The 21,306-nt window shown below is 43.4% G+C and overlaps 1 protein-coding gene across 4 annotated transcripts in view; it reads left to right on the top strand.

Moving 5' to 3' along the window:
- The window catches only part of NOS1 (nitric oxide synthase 1), a 220,834-nt gene extending 200,180 nt beyond the window's left edge, over nucleotides 1-20,654 (top strand). For all 4 annotated transcript variants that reach the window (XM_067473256.1, XM_067473257.1, XM_060785472.2 and 1 more), the window contains 13 exons: nucleotides 2,573-2,689; nucleotides 3,351-3,525; nucleotides 3,975-4,113; nucleotides 4,851-4,929; nucleotides 6,050-6,243; nucleotides 9,311-9,480; nucleotides 10,573-10,783; nucleotides 11,822-11,909; nucleotides 12,321-12,442; nucleotides 13,785-13,933; nucleotides 14,350-14,544; nucleotides 15,159-15,277; nucleotides 16,479-20,654. In XM_067473256.1, the coding sequence (XP_067329357.1) occupies nucleotides 2,573-2,689; nucleotides 3,351-3,525; nucleotides 3,975-4,113; nucleotides 4,851-4,929; nucleotides 6,050-6,243; nucleotides 9,311-9,480; nucleotides 10,573-10,783; nucleotides 11,822-11,909; nucleotides 12,321-12,442; nucleotides 13,785-13,933; nucleotides 14,350-14,544; nucleotides 15,159-15,277; nucleotides 16,479-16,536 (1,816 nt within the window). In that variant the 3' untranslated portion in view covers nucleotides 16,537-20,654. The remainder of the gene's footprint in view (nucleotides 1-2,572; nucleotides 2,690-3,350; nucleotides 3,526-3,974; nucleotides 4,114-4,850; nucleotides 4,930-6,049; nucleotides 6,244-9,310; nucleotides 9,481-10,572; nucleotides 10,784-11,821; nucleotides 11,910-12,320; nucleotides 12,443-13,784; nucleotides 13,934-14,349; nucleotides 14,545-15,158; nucleotides 15,278-16,478) is intronic.
- The last annotated feature ends 652 nt before the right edge of the window (nucleotides 20,655-21,306 follow it).

The raw sequence follows: 21,306 nt of genomic DNA, 5'->3' as shown, positions 1-21,306 counted from the left end.
ATTTAAGGTGCAGGTGCTTACCTTCAAAGCCTTAAACGGTTTGGGACCATCCTACATGCGTGACCGCATCTCCGTCTATGAACCCACACGTTCACTTCGCTCATGATTCCATCTGCGTCGCAACTCCCTCCCCAAAGATCTTAGACAGGCCCCTACATTGGCAGTCTTCAGAAAGAACTTGAAGACCTGGCTGTTCCGATGTGCCTTCCCAGATTAGGAATTTCCAATACCAACTCCCAGAAGCACTTTAGTAGAACTAAGATTGCTGCACACCGCACATTGCACTTACTTTATATTCCTACATACCTCCTGCCAAATCAACACTTTTAATCTTGTACCCATTACTCTGGCCCGGCCCAGTTTTTATAGTGTCTTGATGTATTGTTTATTGCTGTTGTTTATACTGCTTAACTGTTTTTAATTTGCTTTAGGTGTTGTATTGTTGTGTTGTGTTTTGAGGCCTTGGCCTGTGTAAGCCGCATTGAGTCCTTCGGGAGATGCTAGCGGGGTACAAATAAAGTAATAATAATAATAATAATAATAATAATGATGATGATGATGATGTCAGACTACACAGAGAAGCCATTGAAATCCACAAGCATGTGGACAATTTCAACAGAAAGGAAGAAACCATGAAAATGAACAAAATCTGGCTACCAGTATTAAAAAACTCAAAAATTACAACAGCAAAACAACAGAGGGGAAACAAACAGGCACATAAAATCACTCTCAACAAAAGATTCCCCCCAGGCACTTCCAAGCCATTGAATGCTAATCAAAGTGATCAGCTGAAACATTCACACCTAGCCCCAGCAGTCTCACCCTGGTAATTCCACAGATATATAAACCCATTTTTCCTACTTCCAACAGACCTCACTACCTCTGAGGATGCTTGCCATAGATGCAGGCGAAACGTCAGGAGAAAAATTGCCTCCAGAACATGGCCATATAGCCCGGAAAAACCTACAACAACCCAGGCTTATACTCGTTTATATACAGTATATCTCACTGGTCTAATGTCAGAGTGAACCTTAATAACAAAAAAAATTGGGAAGTGCAGTTCCCATTTTCTCTCCCCTGCCATTGTTTGATTGTAAGTGGCCACTGTAGGTAATGATGGAACAGTACAGTGTTTTTGCTTTGTTTCAAGCAGAAAGCAGAAAGCAAAGCTCTGGCTTAAAACCCTCTCCGGTTCCCCATGGATTAATTTTTAAGCCTGGCAATTCCACCACATCACCACTAGATGTCAGGCATTTGCTGCTACTTAGCAGCAAGTTCTGTCAGTCTTTGACTTAGGGTTTTTTTTTTTTCCTGAAAGAACTTTCCCCATAGTTTGCTGTTCTCCCCTTGAGAGCAGGGCATAGATCCTTGTACCGCTTAAAAGAAACGGGCACTCCTTTGCCTTCCAAAAATCTGAGACCCAATTGAAATGGAACTAGATAATCCATTTTATCCAGAAACCCGTAAAGTTGGGAGACAAACTGTACTGCCCACAAATGGACACTGATCAGTAATTATCCATGTCTGGTTCCTCCTGACACGATAAATAAATAGTAATTATCCATTAGAGAGGAAACCAGCAAATCATATTCAGTATGTCATCCCTGTGAGGTACATCAGTATTACTGCCATCAACATTACATCTGAAAAGACTGAGCCAGAGAAAGAGAATTTAATTTGCCTATGGTTACGTACATTAGGGCAGGGATGAGATTCAGACCAGAGACTTTCTGATTTGTAACTCCGACACTTGGCCTTGTTGCTACTGCAACACTTCCAATACCTTTGAGTTGGATTGCTTGATTTTCTCACAGCTGTTTGAGTAATTTTATTTGACACTGCAATGTTTCAGAAAATAACACAAATAACACAGCAGTTGTGCCCTAGTGCATTTGCTGGTCATTTCTTCCAAGTAATTAATCAGGTTATATGGCTGCAGCCTGACTGAGGTCAGGAAATGGGCAGAATGGAGTGGAGAGCACTAGAGTTCTCTACCTCTCAATTACCACCACAGTGAGTAATCTCAAAGCCTTTCAGGACCGCTAAAATGGGTAAAGTGGGAAGATCCATTTGTGGATTTTATTCACCTGCATTTTCCCGTAAAGGTCCTGAGTAAGTCCTTAATTACGAGGACATTTTCTGTCATTTCAAGAGAGGAAAAGAACTGCGTGAGCGTGGAGATGTAGCACAGTCACTCATTATGGTTGCCCTCATAATTTCTAATGGATTTCAAGTGCCCGTTGAAGTACAAGCCACTCCAAAACATGTTGCTTTACAAGAAGGATTGTGCACAGCAAAATATATTTGCTGGAAAAATCCATTCCCACCTCCCATTAGTAATTGTGACCATCAAAGCTAAACATAGATATAGAAAATTGGAGGCTGAGGCAGATGGCAAATAACATAATAACCCCTGTTTTTTAAAAAAGACAAAAAACAAGCTTGGTGTTTCAAACCCTTGAGTCCATTTCATCATTAGCTTCATCAACTTCACCCCTCCTATGTCCATATGCATCTACAGTATGTGGCCTTCTCTTCTTTTTCCCTAATTCTGCTTCAATCTTGTTTGCAGGAGCTACAAAGTGCGTTTCAACAGCGTCTCCTCATATTCAGATGCTCGGAAATCCTCAACCGATGGGCCGGAAGACAGGGATAACTTTGAGAGTACTGGCCCTTTGGCCAATGTCAGGTGATCAGGGAAGGCGGAGGTGGGACAGAGGTCTTGGGAGTGAATTCTGGTGACAGAGTACCTGCAGACGTCAAGTGGCAAGTTTGCAGTCCTCTTGGCATGAGCAATGTGGAGTTGAGGACAGCCTTTCCAATTGTCTCTTCATGACAGGGCCCATAGCCAAACTCCCAAGAAGGATCCAAGCTCCAGATCAGCAACCTGTTCTAGCAGCTCTTCTTCTAAAGCGAATGGGTCTCAATTACCAATTTAAGCTCAACCGTTCAAAGTACTATTCAGAACATCCTTTTGTTGCTGATTCAAATGTATTCCCTTCCCCCAAGTGAAGCTCTGAATAAAAAGGGAAGGGGGGCAAGTATGCAATCCCCCTTTATCAAGACTTCCTGCCACCTTGACTCTGTAAAGCCTATTGCGATGATGTATTTTAACTGTGTTGCCCAACCTCAAGCCGTAAAGAGAGGTGGATAATAAATAAAAAAATACTAGTATACTATTGTTATTCCCAAACTGCAACACTGAACTTATTGTCACATCCTGGCTCTGGAGACATAAACAAATCCCCCTCCTTGCTCGTGGCCTTCTAGTAAGAGAATAACAACTCCCATTGGCTCTGCTGTCAACTCACTGCTTGCAACCACCTTTCTGTCTGCTTGCTCGCTTGCAGATTCTCCGTCTTTGGTCTGGGGTCACGGGCCTACCCCCACTTCTGCGCCTTTGCCCGTGCTGTGGACACCCTCTTAGAAGAGCTGGGAGGGGAGCGTATCCTGAGGATGGGTGAGGGAGATGAGCTCTGTGGACAGGAGGAATCCTTCAGGACATGGGCCAAGAAGGTCTTCAAGGTAGCCTACTTCCTTTTTGTCTCTTAGGGGAAGACGTGGGGTAATTGGAAGATGGTGTGTCAGCCACAGGGGAACACTATGGAGCATTCAATCAGCATGTTCTAACCTGGGCCCTCAGTCTTCTCTTCTCCAAGCAAAACCTTACCCTTGTACCACTGATTATATCACTGAACATTCACGTGGGATAAAAAAAATCAGTCAGTCTCTGATTCATGAACACACTGACAAAACAAATGAATGTTTCAACAAGTAGAAAAGTGACACTGATGAGAAATAGACAGATTCACCCGTTCCTACCCAACACCCATCATGCTTCTCCTTGCCTGGCCATGCCACTCACACAGTGCTTTTCCAAATCTCACACTTGTGCACATTTGGGGAGATGTGGGGCGATCCTGCCAAGGGCATAGGCCTTTTGCTTGGTCTTGAACCTCTTGTATCTTCTGCAGGCAGCGTGCGATGTCTTCTGTGTGGGCGACGATGTCAACATTGAGATGGCCAACAATTCTCTCATCAGCAACGACAGGAGCTGGAAGAGGAGCAAGTTCCGTCTGACCTACGTAGCTGAGGCTCCTGAATTGACCCAAGGTATTGCTATCCCCTGCTCCAGCATCACCTTCCCCAACCTGACTCCCTCCCTTGGTGCTGGACAACAGTCCCTATCTGATTCCTCAACTGTGCCCACGGCAGGGGAACATTTAGACCAGGGGTAGGCAAAGTGCAGTCCATGGGCTGACTGGAACTGTCACCCAGAGGACCTTTTCATCAGCTGCCCCAAGGCTGTGGAATGACCTTCTGGAAGAGATTTGGCAGCTAAATCATATGAGAATTTAGAACGCAACAGAAGACCCTTCCCTTCTGGTAGACCTACACAGTCAATTTTAAGTCATGAATGTTAATCTGCATTTCAGTCTTGGATTTTGATTTGTATTTTAACTCTGTGTATGTGTTCTGTGTGTTTTAGAAGTGTTTTATCTCTTGTTTTAACAATGTTGTGCCCTGCCTCTTGAGCTGCAGGGAAAGGCAGGTAATAAATTATTATTATTATTATTATTATTATTATTATTATTATTATTCCTACTACTACTACTACTATTGCTATTACTATTACTGTTACTAATATTGTTTTTACCCTGCCACCATGTTGTAACTTTCAATGCTCCACTCTCTTTCATTGTTATTTCTCAAGGTTTGGAAACAATGCATTGCAAGTACCATTGCCTTTTAACACCTCTCTGTGGAGGTAAATTAAAGCACAACAATGTCCCTTTCACAAAATAACCTCACTGGTAATGTTTTTTTGGACCTTCTCTTTCCTCCCCCAGGTCTGTACAGCATTCATAAAAAGCGAGTCTTTGCAGCCCGGCTTCTGAACCGTCAGAACCTACAAAGCCCAAAATCCAGGTAAGGAACTGCAGGCGCCATGTCTAATACCATTCTGAGGCACCTATACATATGAGGGTTGAATGAAAAGTAATGCCTCAACCTTTGTAACTCCTCAACAGATGGCAGTACTGGTATGCGGCAGGTACTGGCTTGTTCAGTAGACTCCTCTACAGTTCCATTTTGGCGGGAAGCCTTAGCATTGAATGGTTGTGTTGTTAAAGTGTGAAATATGGAACCCTGCACAGACGATGGGTCAATGTGACTTAAGCAACGTGCAGTCATTGAATTCTTGACAGCAGAAGGTGTCACCCCAAAGGAGATTCATCAGAGAATGCAAGCTGTTTATGGTGATTGTGTTGATGTGAGAACTGTGCGTTGTTGGGCGAGTAAGTTTAAAGATATTGAGGTGGGAACGTCTGACTTGTGTGACAAAGATTTGGACGTCCTGTGACAGCAACCACCAAGTTTCACAAGCAAAATGTTGACAGATTAATTCAGGACAATCGTCGTATCACTCAGAGAGAAATTTCAAGCATAATTGACATTTCACAAGAACTTGTGGGTCACATTATTGCTTTGCTTGGCTATCGGAAGATCTGTGCACGACGGGTACCCAGGATGCTGACGCTTGAAACGAAAGTGCACAGACTTAAAACTTCAGAGAATGACTCTCACCACCATACGACCTCCATACAGTCCAGATTTAGCACTGTCTAACTTCCATCTGTTCCCAATAATGAAAGAAGATCTGCAGGGACATCATTATGCTTCTGATGAAGATGTTGAGAGAACTGTGGGATGCTGGTTGCAAAAACAGAATGTCGACTTGTTCCATGACGGCCTCAGAAAACTTGTTCATCATTGGCAGAAATATATCCAATTGTCTGGTGATTATGTGGAAAAGTGAATAGTGGTAGTTAAAGAGCACATTCTAAGGATTATTTCTACATTTGATTTATTAAAATATTCCCATCCAAACCCAAGTAACGAAGATGGAGGCATTACTTTTCATTCAACCCTCGTATGTACTATGCAGGAGCTATGCTCTGTGCCAATCTTTTTACTGCTAGGTATGGTGTTGCTGGAAGCACTGGTGGAAAACTGACTAGAACTTTCTCAACCTTCCTTTGCATTTTAGCCGCTCCACCATCTTCTTGCGGCTCCACACCAACGGGCACAAGGAGCTGCATTATGAGCCTGGAGACCACTTGGGGGTCTTCCCAGGGAACCACGAAGACCTTGTCAATGCCTTGATCGAACGACTGGAAGATGCACCACCAACCAATCAGCTGGTGAAAGTGGAACTGTTGGAAGAAAGGAGCACAGCTTTAGGTAACAAGGCTTGGCGGTTTTAAGCATTCCCTGTTGTGTGGGATTGCTTTCTCTGTGCAGGAGACATAATTGTACTCAATTTCTCAAAATGTGTACAATGCAAAACACTACCATTTCAGATTTCATTTTTGTGTTTTTAAAAAATGCATTTGCTTTATTTACCACTTGGATTTTATTCAATATCTCTTTTATATTTTGTTCGTTCAAATTTTACTCATTTTCAGTGGGACTGTAGCCAGTGTTCTGCTGCCTTTAACTATGATGTTTTCCACCCAAATTGCTTGAAATTTGCAGGCATCCTACCATGCCCATCACCAACAATTTGCAAGTCGCCCCTGTGCAATATCACGTCTGCCAAATGTCAGAAACAGGGGGCATTTTCGAGGCAACTTTGAAAGGCGCACATCTACTAAGCCTCCTGTTATTATTAATGGGAGACCCAAATGGGCTGTTCTTTAGCTGCAGATGGCATAAATATCTTGACAATAATGAAGACAGGGCTGCATCTGTTATGTGATACAAACACACAAATGTCTGCTCAGTAGTTTATTTCTGTGGTTTATCTCTGAAATGGTAACACAATGGATTCTCATTCTCTTTTTAAGAAGACATTTCTTGACACTATGGAGCACTATTGCATTTTGTAGTCTTATTTATATTGGGCCCTACAGAAAAAGGTTGTGAAAATTAGCCTGTTAATACATGTGGTACTGTAAAACACCATTATGTGTTTTATCTACCAATGTGTTTTATCTACCAATTTATCTTTGGTAGATAGATTTTTTTTATTTATCGGGTCAGGGGCAGACCAAACAGTTGCATTGCCTTTTTTAACAAACAAACAAACAAAACACAAAGTTTGCAAGCTTGGTAGTTGATTAAATGTCCTTTGACCAGTATCTGGCCCCTTGGAGTGCCTCTGGTGTTGCTGCAAGAAGGTCCTCCATTGTGCATGTGGCAGGGCTCAGGTTGCATTGCAGCAGGTGGTCTGTAGTTTGCTCTTCTCCACACTCGCGTGTCGTGGATTCCACTTTGTAGCCCCATTTCTTAAGGCTGGCTCTGCACCTCGTGGTGCCAGAGCGCAGTCTATTCAGCGCCTTCCAAGTTGCCCAGTTTTCTGTGTGCCCTGTGGGGAGTCTCTCATTTGGTATCAGCCATTGGTTGAGGTTCTGGGTTTGAGCCTGCCACTTTTGTACTCTCTCTTGCTGAGGTGTTCCAGAGAGATGAAGTATTTTTATTGGGAGGGGTCATAATCTTTGAAGACACCTTCTGGAACAGCTTGTTTGCATTAGTTAACAACTCCGCAAAATCATTGCTGTTGCTGGGTGCCTTTCTGACTTATGACAACCCCAAGGCCAACCCGTTATAAGCTTTTCTTGGCAAAGTTTGTTGGAGAGGGATTCATCAAGGCCTTCCTGTGAAGCTGAGAGAGTTGGACTTACCCAAGATCTCCTCCCAGTGGGTTTGCATGGCTGAGTGGGGTTTGAACCCTGGTCTCCCAGAGTCCTAGGACAACACTCAAACCACTGCTCCATGTCAGTACTCTTTCTGAGGACCATCCAAAATACTTAAAAAGTGTGCATATGCTTAAGTTCTCTAGTCACATGTTTTCCATATAATTTCTAGCCAAGGTTATGGATAGGGAATGTGTGGCTCTCCCATAAGGCCTTCAACCTGATTGATTAGGAAATCAGTCAAGGAAACAGAAAAGTCCAAAAACTAGGGCAGATGTTTACTTACTAATAACAGCAGATAGTTTTCATGTCCTGATATGCCTAGGGGCCCTTCCACACAGCCATATAACCCAGAATATCAAGCCAAGAAATCCCACAATATCTTCTTTGAACTGGGTTATCTGAGTCCACACTGCCATATAATCCAGTTCAAAGCAGATAATGTGGGATTTCCTGCTTTGATGTTCTGGGTTATTTGGCTGTGTGGAAAGGCCCTTACTGATCTTATCTGACATCTTCCTGATATTTTAAATTTTCTGAATTGATGGTGTTGCCTTAAGCTTTTGAAAAATGTGCTTTCTACTCTATTTCACACATGTTTGTAGAATCACAGAGTTTTAAAGATGGATGGGACATTGGACATCATCTAGTTCAACCCTTTTCTTGGGAAACGTGAACCCATAGTAGCCCTGAAAGAGGACCATCCAATCTCTGCTTAAACAACATGTGTCAAACTCAAGGCCCATGGGCCAAATCCAGCCCACCAGGGGACCTTCCACACAACTGAATAAAATCCCACATTATCTGCTTTGAACTGGAATATATAGCAGTGTGGACTCAGATAGCCCAGTTCAAGGCAGATATTGTGGGATTTTCTGACTTGATATTCTGAGTTATATGGCTGTGTGTAAGGGACCTGTGTCATTCTATGTGGCCCTCCTCCAGATGCTGGACTCCAACTCCTGTATTCCTCCTCATTAGACATCATGACTAGAGCTGATGGGAGTAGGGATACAGTGACATCTGGGAGGCTGCAATTAGTTTTGTTTGGTCAGGAGAGTGGGGCTTGATTTGAGATACAAGGCTTGTGGATAGGATGTCTGGCTTTAAAATGGCCTTCAGCCTTTCCACAACTTCAGAGCCACAAGTGCAATCCCCATTGTTCCCAATCCAAATAATAGATAATCAAAGGGGATGAGAGTTGTCATTCAGTAACATCCAGGGCCACAACCAGATAAAATCTAAAGAGCACTGATCACTATTTACAAAAATTATAGCAGACCTTCTTTATGGATTCTCTGTCCATAGATTCAACAACATTTTGATGGCAACCATAAGGCTGATGTGGCCCTCGATCAAAAAAATTCTGACATCCTTGGCTTAAATCAAGCCCTCCCATTTCTCATGATTCACTTGTCCTAGTCAGGGCCTACCCAAGCCATTTTTCTAACCAAGCAACAAACTGGCATAGCTTTTATTTGAATCTTTCATCAACGGTGACAGTGGGAGAGTAATGTGCCCTTAGATCTGTGAGGCAACCAACTCCTGTTCTAATGACAAGAAACTCTAATGTTATTGTGATGTTGAAGATGAACCTAGTTATGTCTCCACAGGCGTCATCAGCAATTGGACAGATGAGAACCGCATCCCACCCTGTACCATCTTCCAGGCATTCAAATATTACCTGGATATCACCACCCCTCCCACACCAATCCTGTTGCAACAGTTTGCCTTACTGGCCACCAATGACAAGGAGAAGAAGCGCCTCCAAGTTCTTAGCAAGGTCAGTGGTTAGGGCTGGAGGGGAGGACTGTGATGAGATACTGAGGTGCCTTTCTGCCTCTCCCTCAATCCCATTGCACTGCCCTCATATTTACAAGGTAGATAATGCTTAAGGCATTGGCAAAATGTTACAGTCTTGGGAAAAGCCTCCTGACCTAGATAGATCAGGAGTGGGGAACAAATGGCCCTCTAGATGCTGATACACACACACACACACACACACACACACACACACACATCAAAACATTGAAAACATAATAAAATTGTTCATCTATTCCCAAATCTGTAGCACCCCTCCCCCTGCATCACTCATAATAGTGTTGGATACAGCTCTGTCAATTCTGTTACTTCTGCTTGTTCTAATGTCATCCAATACATGTAATTATTGTAATATGTTTTCTAATTGTTCATCCACAATCTTTCTTGGATTGTGGATGAACACACTTGCTTTTACACACAAAGCTAATAAATGGCTTCTGCGTGTTATCAAACAGATCTTCTTTAATTTCTTCTTCTGCTAATCTTAATTTATAGGTTGACTTTTCCGGTAGGGCTATAGCTCACACCTTATTTAACCATTTTTTATTGATAAATTCTCTGAGCCCAGAATCTAGGTAGTATAAGATTTCTGTTTACCAAATTATTACTCTGAATTAAAAAATCATAAGTAGGGCACCCCTGAACTGTACTATTCCCCCCACTGTTTGGCTTATCCACAATCAACCTTCTAAATGCTGTTGATGTCCAACTCCAAACCCCCACAGTGACCACAGCCAGCATGTAGGTCTGACTTCCCCCTGCCATGTTTAAAAGGGGTTTGTTCTGCTGGCATTGCTCCTTTGGCAGCCATCGCCAGAAAGGGGAGCTTTTCTAGATGGGGAGTTTGTCAGTGTATCAAGAGAAGGCTGGCCTAACCTAATGCACTTTGTTGTTGTGAGTTTTTCGGGCTGTATGGCCATGTTCCAGAAGCATTCTCTCCTAATGTTTTGCCTTCTGGAACATGGCCATAAAGTCTGAAAAACTTATAACAACCCAGTGATTCCAGCCATGAAAGCCTTCAACAATACAGTAATGCACTTCCTCTCTCATCCAGGGTCTGCAGGAGTATGAAGAGTGGAAATGGTCCAAGAACCCCACCATGGTTGAAGTGCTGGAAGAGTTCCCCTCTGTGCAGATGCCCTCCACCCTCCTGTTGACTCAGCTTCCATTGCTTCAACCTCGCTATTACTCCATCAGCTCCTCTCCAGACATGTATCCTGATGAGGTTCACCTCACCGTGGCCGTGGTCTCCTATTGCACCAGAGGTAACAAGAAAAAAAGCAGAGGGTATTTTTGGGATTGAAAAGTGAGCGTGGAGTCCAAACCCTACCTAGATGTGAGAAGTCTAAATGCCACTTCGTACGAGGGTGGGTTAAAAAGTTTTGCCTCCTGTGGCAGAAAGTTATGAATGAACATATAACAGCAGAAGTTGCTACAGGTCATAGCCTGAACTATCCTCTATGCTAAATTACCGTTCAACGTAGTCACCATCAGTTTGTTCACATTCGTGCCATTGTTTAACCCAGGCATCAAACCCATTTTGGAAAAATTCAGGGTTTTGCTTCATGACCCATGATTTTAAAGCTGTTTTAATGTCATTCAAGCCACTGAATCTGAAACCACATAAGTTGTCTTGCAGAGGTCGCACATTGCTGATGTCCATTATAGCATCCCCATAAACATTGTTCAAGCGATTATAGGTGTGCAACCTTCTTTTCTCAGAAATCAGTGACAACTTTCTTTTAGATTCAGATTTATGGTTCCAGTCAGACAATCTGTGCAACCTTCTTTTGCCAGAAATCAATGACAACTTTCTTTTAGATTCAGATTTATGGTTCCAGTCAGACAATCTGAACAAGAAAAGACTTTATCAGTAGAGTAAGATTACCTCTATCATATCATGCATAGATAGTCCGGTGGCTGTGAAAGAAATAAAAGTTAGAGCGATGGAGGCATTACTTTTTGACCCATCTTCATATTCTTGAGATTCATCTGTTGAGCGCTACCTTTGCATTTTGTCTTATTGTTTTCAGTGTTCAATAGCTGACTTGATCCCCAGGCTTACGCAATCGGTTTAAACGATGACATTGAAATCACATTCTGTGTTTATTGTGCTTTAACTTTTATCTCAGCTCTTTTAATATGTGTCTGTTTTAATATGTGCTTTTATGGTTGCATTTTAACTGAGTTTTAGAAGTCAGATGTCCAGATTCAGAATCAGAGTAGTGATTTAAGGGCCAATGCTGGATGTTTTCTATGGCAATGCTTCCACATTAACCACTATCCTTTCTGCCTTTTTCTAGATGGGGAAGGGCCAATACACCATGGAGTTTGCTCTTCTTGGTTCAACCGGATCCAGGAAGATGAAATAGTGCCATGTTTTGTCAGAGGGTAAGATGTGAGAAACTAGACATTTTAAAAATCTGGAAAGATTGGACTTGAGCCTGGTTTTCATCTTGTTGAAGCCCAGGAGACTGAGCCAGTCTGCAGTCCTATGCACTCTTACAACCTGCATTAAACACATTGAGATAGGCTATACTGTGAGGTTGAATTAAAATAGTTGGCAATAAAATAAGCAAAGGAAACAGTGTTGGACATAAATATAGTCCAAAATCCATATTAGTGTAATGTCCTTATTAGATGAATCAAAAGCAAATGTGTACAAGTGCTTGAGATTTCCAGAGAGATATACTCAGGATGGAGGTCTGATTTTGTTCTGATGCTCTCGGTGCATTTACTCCACTCACAAGGAAGCTAAACGTGCTTGGTTGATCACAGCCCACCTTTCTTTTCTTTACCCAGAGCTCCTGGATTCCACATGCCACAAGATCCACAGGTCCCTTGCATCCTGATAGGTCCTGGGACAGGGATTGCTCCTTTCCGGAGCTTTTGGCAGCAGAGACTCTTTGATATCAAAAACAAAGGTAGGTCCTGGGTCGGTATTTTCATGAGGTCTCTTTGCCTTCTCTTAGTAAAGCTCCAAAACAGAATGGCCAACTCTTCTAACTTGCAATACAGCACTGCCTTTCTTGTTGTGAGTTCAAGGCGCCATATGGAGTTCTCCTGCACTCCACTTTATCCTCACAGCAACATCTCTGAAGACACTCTTGCCAACATATCCACTTCTTCTTCTGAGGCTGCACACATCTGGAAAGGATTGGTAGTTCTGGTTCTCTAGATTCTAGAAGTTTATCTCTCATTTTTATTTTATTTATTTGTCATATCAGAAGTGAACCAAGGGTACACTTGTAATGTATTTTTTAAAAAACACAAAATTTAAAAACTTGGCATTATATTAAATGTCCTTTGACCAGTAGCTGGCCACTTGGAGTGCCTCTGGTGTTGCTATAAAAAGGTCCTCCATTATGCATGTGGCAGGGCTCAGATTGCATTGCAATAGGTGGTCTGTGGTTTTCTCCTCTCCATACTCGCATGTCATGGACTCCCCTTTGTGGCCCCATTTCTTAAGGTTGGCTCTGCATCTCATGGTGCTAGAACACAGTCTGTTCAGCGCCTTCCAAGTCACCCAGTCTTCTGTGTATCCAGGGGAGAATCTCTCATTTGGTATCAGCCACTGATTGAGGTGCTGTATTTTAGCCTGCTACTTTTGGACTCTTGCTTGCTGAAGTGTTCCTGCAAGTATCTCTGTAGATCTTAGAAAGCAATTTCTTGATTTAAGATGAAGAATTTATCATGCTGGCTGATATCCAAACAGGGAATGGGCCAGAGATATCACTGCCTTGGTCCTTTCATTACTGGCTGCTACTTCCCGGTGAATGTCAGGTGGTGCAATACCAGCTAAACAGTATAATTTCTCGGTGGTGTAGGGGGTAGACATCCTGTGATAATGTGGCACGTCTCATTAAGAGCCACATCCACTGTTTTAGTGTGGTGAGATGTGTTCCACAGCAGCAGAGTAGCAAAGCACAAGGACAGGGGTCTTCACTGTATCTGGTTGTGATCCCCAAGTTGTGCCAGTCAGCTTTCATATGATATTGTTTCTAGCATCCACTTTTTGCATGATATTCAAGCAGTGCTTCTTGTAGATCAGAGCACAGTCTGGAGTAACTCCTGGGTATTTGGGTGTGCTGCAATTCTGCAATGGGATTCCTTCCCAGGTAATGCTCAGAGTTGAGATGCTTGTCCTAGATGTGACCAGAAGTTATCTCTCATGATGTGGATTAAGTGCCTTCTGCTCCTGGGAAGATGGATGCAATTGTACTACACTTCCGTTCCCTTCTCTCTCTTCCCCTGTCTCATCCCTAGGACTGAAACCTTGCCCCATGACACTGGTCTTTGGTTGCCGCCAGTCCAAGATTGACCACATTTACAAAGAGGACACTTTGCTGGCCAAAAGCAAAGATGTCTTCAAGGACCTGTTCACGGCCTACTCCCGGGAGCCAGATAAACCAAAGGTAGCCCAGAATGTTTTACTTGACACCAGCTCTTGTGATGGGTACTGTTTTCCATTCATAAATATATAACTATGTCAAAATATAATTGTTACTTAAGAGATAGCTTTAGCTCTTTTGCACTGTAATTATAACTTAATTGCTTTGGACCACAGGCCTGCAACTGATAATGTTTGGATTTTTCAAGGTAACCTTTAGCTACTTTTAAGAAACAAGTAAGAAAAGAGTTGCCTTTTTAAAATGGTAATTCTAACTACTTCACATTTTTGAACTGTAGCAGTAACAAATTACTTTCTAAAGTACCTGCCAGCACTCTGAGATACTTTTCCCCACCCATGAGCCACTTTCTGGAATGTGATGGCCCCTTCCCTTTCACAATACACAATGAGGTCCTAGCTGTACCCTTTCCTTTTTTGTAGAAATACGTGCAGGACATCTTGCAGGAGCAGCTGGCAGGATCTGTTTACAAGGCACTGAAGGAACAAGGCGGCCACATCTATGTCTGCGGTGACGTCACCATGGCCGGAGATGTTCTCAAGACCATCCAAAACATTGTGAGGCAGCAAGGCAAGCTGGCAGCCGAAGAGGCCAGCACTTTCATCAGCAAGCTAAGGGTGAGCACACATCCCCCAGGGCACTCACTGTTCTGGTCATACTTGTCTGCAGTCACCTTCCCAACCTGGTTCTGCTCCCATATGCTGGACTACAGCCCCTATTATTCACCAGGTGGTGGGAAATGTAGTTTAATGTGTTCAGAAGATGCAGGGTGGTGAAAAGCTGCACTGCAGCCTCAGAACTTCACCAGAACAGGCAGTGGAGCTGGACTGGAACTCACCATAAGAAGACCCTGGCTTCCATTTGGATGGTACATTTACTAGTGGACAGGTCCATGTCCTGAAGATTGTAATTCAACACATGGGTATCTCATAGTGTGGGAAGGAGAAGTGGGTTCTAATGGAGGTTGGATAAAGAAGGAAATAATGTATGTTTATTTTATACCACCCTGGTCTTCTAGATTAGAGTTCGGATCTTTTGGATTTCAGCTTCCCAGTTCTCTGACCATTGGCTATGCTGGCAGTGCTTTTGGACTTTGAAGCAAAAGTCCTGGACAAACAAAAGACAGAATCACTGAATTCTCTTTTATGCTTTCACTGAAGGACCGATGTTCTGCAAGATAGTAATCATGAATGGACTTTCTGTCTTGTGCTTCTCTTCCCCCTTTCTGCAGGATGACAACCGATACCACGAGGATATATTTGGAGTCACTTTGCGCACGTACGAAGTGACTAACCGCCTCCGATCCGAGTCGATTGCGCACATTGAGGAGAGCAAGAAAGACACGGATGGGTGAGTGAGCCTGCTGCCTTTTTTAAAAATCCTGAGCTTTTGTTTCTCTAAAATATGTGGGCCACAGAAGAGAATCCTTTTGCTGTCCAGAAACTGGAACACAGCAAAAACTTGCTGCCATCCTTTGAGGCTCATGTTGAGAATGGGTGGGGATTACTATGGAGCTGGCTCATGGCAGTTTCTTGCAGAACTTGGATAAGCTGCCTTTTTGGGCTACAACCCCTAGATGCCTTCAGCCATTGGGGCCATGGGTCGTATACCATTTCAAAGCTTTGTTCTTTTTGCAGTATAGAGGATATGGCATTGACTACAGAAAATTCTCGTTTTGCACCTCCAAAGGGCTGAGAAAAAAAGCTAATTTGAGACCAGGGGTAGGAAACTTTTGACCCTTTGGATAATTTAGCCTATAAGTCCCAGATAACAACAACAACAACAACAATAACTTAATTTTATATCCCACCTCCATCTCCCTGAAGGGACTTGGGACGGCTTACATAGGAACAAGCCCAATAAAACAAAGATTGAAGCATAAAGCAATAAAATAAAATTGAAATAATCAAAAATAAAATAAACACATCACAATAACACAAGACAACATCATGAAAACAATCTCTAGCCTGAACAGTAATCAATACTGATCATTTGAATGGGATACTACACATGTCACAATGGACAGAGTTTTAATTTTACAACCAGAGAAGGGAAGCTGGGACGTGAGGTGCACTCCATTTTTGTGTGACTACAATTCTCATTAACGCCAATGTACAATGTACAATGCACTTGACAAGCAAAACATAACTTTGAAAGGAGAGTTTGTAAGCTTTTGGTGTTCTTCCTGGTACTGTGGTCCCTATACCTTTCAGTGCAGGTCCGGGACAATCTGAAATTCTAGATTGAGACAGGAAAGGGAGGTTATGACATTTTTTTTAAAAAGCAGGCTTAGATCACAAAGGGGTGCTACTGTAGAAGGTTATCACCAATGATGCTTAAATCCCTTTGCAATGCAGGTGTGATATCAGTTCTAACCGTTAGCTTTCTTGCGGGGTGTTTTCTTCCTAGCGTTGAGCAACCGTTGCCCAGGATGGGATGCCAAACTCTAGCCAGTGATAGCAGCTCCTGCTGGACTGCTCCAGCTTTGGGGGGTGGGGGTGGGGGGACTGGATCGTGTACTGACATGTCCACATCCACTCCTTTTCTCCAGGGACTCCACGGCCCACGGCAAAAGCTCTTCTGTGTCTCGTCCTGTTGTTGTGTCCTGACGGATATGTGTTGGCCAGCGTGCAGACGGTGACCCAGGAGATGGCAATGAAGCCATGGTTTCCGTTCCCCTCGCACACCTCTCCTTGCATCCTGTGGCCGTTTTTTTTCTCTTTGTGTGCCCTTCTCTGGAGTTCCCCCGCTAAAGCGTGATGGCTTTTCTCAACCTGCAGTGGCTCTTATACACACAACACAGACAACTTTGTTCTGTCTCTTGTTAACAACAAGGACTTGTGGGGGGGTTGTTTTTTTGGAGGGTGCATGAAATGACTTCTTAGGAATCATCATTTGTATCTTTCAGTGTTCTGCAGGGGTGTGCGTGTATGTGTGTGTGCAGGATCAGAGGGTCAAGAATAGCAGCAGAGAAATGTGGGATTGTCACAATCTTTGGGCCATATTCCCACCCCACTAGCCTTCATTGTCCACACTCTGGCAGGAGGAAGGTGGGGAGGCAGTGACTGACTGCAGCCTTGTGATCCTCTATAACATGCGACTGGTTGCTCTTGGACAGGTCACAGTGTTACCTTCATCCGCATGCTATGTTCTGTTTGCACTGTGTTTCTGTGATTGCCTTGCCCCCTTCTCCTTTGCCTGTACCAGCTGAGTTCTCAACTCGCTGCAGTGTGTTTGTGCACAGTGGATTCAGTGGGAGAGTGGGGCCAAATCAGGGTGGGCAACTGACTGCTTCCCTCATCTCAGATTTTTCAGGCTATAAGCTACATAGTCTTTTGCCATTGCCTGTGCTAGCTAGGGCTGGCTGAAGTTTCCACCTTCACTTCCCAAAGCAGCTGGAAGGCTGTGGTTGCTTGCCATGCTTTCAGCTGTCCTGTGTGTTATTTGACTTGCTTTGAAGTGCAGTAAGCCAGCTCAGCTGCATATACTCCCTTGCTCCACCTGTTCGATCTTTTTGACCCCACTGCTTGAACTCTGATTTACAAAGGTAGACAGGTCTTAACCAACAGGCTACCAAGGAGCAACTGTCGACCATGTCCTGCCTTCTAGAGTCATGGTACGTCGGAGATCATTCTAGGGCTTCTGCTCTCTTACCGTCATGGGATGGGCATGGGCATATTACCCTTTTCCTCAGCAAGACAAAAATCATTGTGCCAAAGAACCATCGCACTCAAGACACGTTGTTGTTTGAGGTAAAGACACCTCATTCTTCCCCAGTCAGGATGCATAGTACCCAGACTTGATTGAGTTAGACTTCAGGCAAGAGTAAAAGTGTTGCCGTAAATAAATAAAACAGTTGAGTGCCTTTGCATGACACCCCAAACCAACTCCCTCAGGCAGCCACCCCATTGTTGTGTAAAGATGAAACTGTCCCTCCAGCCATGCAGCCACATAGGCAAGGGGGAGATGCAATGCTGACCTTCTGGATACTATTGGAAGGCAGCCTCCACCAACGAGCTGTGGTGAAAGATGAAGTAACTGGGCAACAGCATTTGAAAGGCTAGCAATTTCCACCCTCGACCTACAAAGTTTCTGTCTCACTATGAAAGAAATAGATTCTGGAAGAGAGAAGGCATTGCTAGGCCTGGTTCCATAGGGATTCGGCCCCACATCTGTTTCCACAACCCTAAGGATCTCATCTGAAAGTCCTGTTTCTAGTGGTGCTGAGATGGTTTTCCTAAAACCACTTATTTTGGAGGAATTGTCTTCTTGCCTGCAGCCAGAACGTAGGATTTTCTTCATTCTCCTTTTGGCCCAGACTTTTCAGGGCAGAGGTTTATCAGCATGTATATGCACCCATATATGCCATTCACTCTCTTTCTTAGCCACACACTTGCTTACTTACTTGATGGTTGTCCTTGGTCACCTCAAGTGTGAGAAAATGAGATAGATATCACAATGATTCGTAAAAATCCAAGGCATCCCCATCTTCCCCAGAACATGATAGATCTTCCTTTTAAGGGAAACTCTGAGCTACCATTTCAGCAAATAACCAAATGCTCATAGTGGTAAATCCATTAATATGTCGACAATAAAATACTTTGGAGGCCTAACCTGCTGCCCAGTTTTCCTTTTGAAGAGTTTGGCATCAATAGCAACAAAAACATGTCCTTTTCAGTTTAGGTATTAGAGATATTTAATGAAAGGGAGCATCTTTTGAGGATGGAGGCAATGCTATATGGGGGCATTAACTCTCTTAAGGCACTTAAGAATCACAAATGAAAGATCTGCCAGACAGAGATTGAAAAGGCAAGTGAACAGTCTCCTTGGAATTTTAGACATTATATACATTCCTCGGAGGAATTGCCTTTCCAGGTGGATGCATTGCTGCTGTCAGATGAATGACAAGCTCTGGCTGGGTTTAGTGGCTGCCCTTTGATTCAGGCAGTAATCCTATGGATGGTTTGTTATTGAAATCCTTTAGCATAACCTAGGCCTGGTGAGATCAGAATATATTACATTCCAGTTCAGTTCAAATTCTACACATTCCCAAAGTCCTGACGGTATCCTGCTGGGATGATCAAAGAATACATGCAGCTGATTGCCTGGCCAAAAGGCAAACTGCCACAGGAGCTTAATATCATTTATGACACCAGATTAGCCATCAGAGTTCTCCCAAAAATTTCAAAGATTTTGCCCTTATTTGAAGCTGTGATGTGGGCAAGTACAACTGGATCTCCAGACTGCATGTCTGTTTATTGTGAGTTTACACAAGATGCATGTGTGTGTTTGTTTCCCTTATCTTTATCTCTGTGTGGAGTGCTGGGGGCTGAAAAAATGGGCTTCAAATGCTCAAGAAGAAGAATGACAACAGACAAGCGAGGCCCAGATGTAAACTTCTCTATTAGTTGGCTCAGTTGTTTGTCAGTAATACTTTAAGACATATCATGGCACATTCAGCAGTGGAATGCTGGAAAAAGATGACATTTTGTGTCCATTTAACTGATGAATGAATTCCCCCACCTGACTCTATTTATTACAGTGCAGTTGGTCCATATAGATGTTGCCTGTTGCGTTTTTCTTCTTTAAAATGTAGTCAGCTACATTGATGCCAGCCCAGGGTTGCGAATCATGCAGTTCCCTGCAGCCATAGCCAGCCCAGACAATGGCGAGAGGTGTTGGGATGTGTAGATCACCAGTACCTGAAGGGCTGCATGATTCCCAGCCTTGCCTCGTCCCTTTTCAGTGGAAGTCCTCTGGTGTAGCTATTGCTCTGGTTTCCCCACATGCTTGCTTTCTATAAAAGAGGCGTTTCTCTTCCCACTGCAGCGAGGCTCACATTTTGTCAGTGGTTGCAACTGCAATATTTAACTGTGCAGACAGTGTTGTAGCAGTACCTACTGATCCAATACAAACATTACAGATTAACAATTGTTACTATTGGGGGGGGGGGGGGACATGTCAGTTCCAGTGCAAAAAAAAAACCCCTCATAATTAACTTTTACCTTTATCAGTTAATGGCAATTCTGTGTTTTGGTGATGCAAACATGCCTCTACTCCCTCCCATGAGCTTTGGCTGGTTAACTTAAAAGTGCTCTGGTGGTGTGGTGGGATGAACAGCCGTATATATCTTTCTGCCTTTGTAGGGCTTTTGGCATAATGTGGGTGAGCAACGTTGGGAGATCTCGAGGTCTCCTACGCATTCAGTAGACTGTGGGTGTTCTCCCCTGCTACCGTAACCATTTCTCATTCCTTCCCCTTCCCACTCTGCTCCCTTGTGTCACTGTGCCTTCTTGGTTATTTATTTGTTAATGGGTATTTTTGTTTATTTGTTTTTGAGTCACTGCCATAAATCAAAAGCTGACGAAGTTGCATTTCCTTGTGCAGATGGGCAGTGCAATGCAGTTTGTAATGTTTTAAAAACACTGCACAAATGTCTGTTTCTCGGGAGGGTGGGAGCTGTATTTGATCATATCAGTGCTTTACGCCGTCAGAAATATTTTATGTTCCTTTACCTCCGAGCTCTTGATGCTGCCAAGTCTCCACCATTTGTACAACATGCTCAGCACCTCTTTCATGGACTGACTCCTGCTCTTGTTTGCAAGGTATCTACACTGTTATAAAGCATGCACCTCCTTTCTGTATAGTTCGAATCTTCTGATTTTATGGAATAAAACTACTTATGCCTGTTTGCATTGCAATCAATTAAAAAAGTGAATTGAATCCATCACACTCTCCTGCCTGGTCTTTGAACATCTCAAACTGCATTGATAATTATTATCATCATAGGCAATCCCTCTTGGCCAAGTCTGATTGTCTTCCAAGGGTAGAGTCTTAGTAGTGGGTCCATAGATCCGCATGGTCTTTTGCAGTTAGGACATCATAAGAGGCATTTGTAAGTCCAGGAAATACTCCCACTTTGGAAAGTGAACTCCCAACAAGAAATGCCATATAGCAAGGTTATATCATGAATATTTTCTGAGCACAGGATCACCCTGGCTTGTAGCCAATGCAAATCCGTCTCCTAGGGATATAATGTGGATGTGGGGGGATACAAATGGTCGGTTGAAGAGGTCACACAGTTGGCTCTGAGAGTCTATGGCATCACAAAGCTCCTTCCTCTTCTTCCCAGAAGTGTTCTACCAACAAAGAAATGCAAGGAAGCAAGTGTAGCTCAGTGATACAGCCACCTTTCATGCCGTCTCGGTGTAGCCTCTTGTCTCTCCTGGTGGGCCTGATAAGGCTCTTCTATCCCAAAACTGCCAAATGATATTGACATTGGGTTGTTGTAGGTTTTTCAGGCTATATGTACATGTTCTAGAGGCATTCTCTCCTGACGTTTCGCCTGCATCTATGGCAAGCATCCTCAGAGGTTGTGA

The sequence above is a fragment of the Anolis sagrei genome, chromosome X (genome assembly GCF_037176765.1).
Source record: "Anolis sagrei isolate rAnoSag1 chromosome X, rAnoSag1.mat, whole genome shotgun sequence".
NCBI classification, from domain to species: Eukaryota; Metazoa; Chordata; class Lepidosauria; order Squamata; family Dactyloidae; genus Anolis; species Anolis sagrei.
This window is presented reverse-complemented; position numbering and strand designations above follow the sequence as displayed.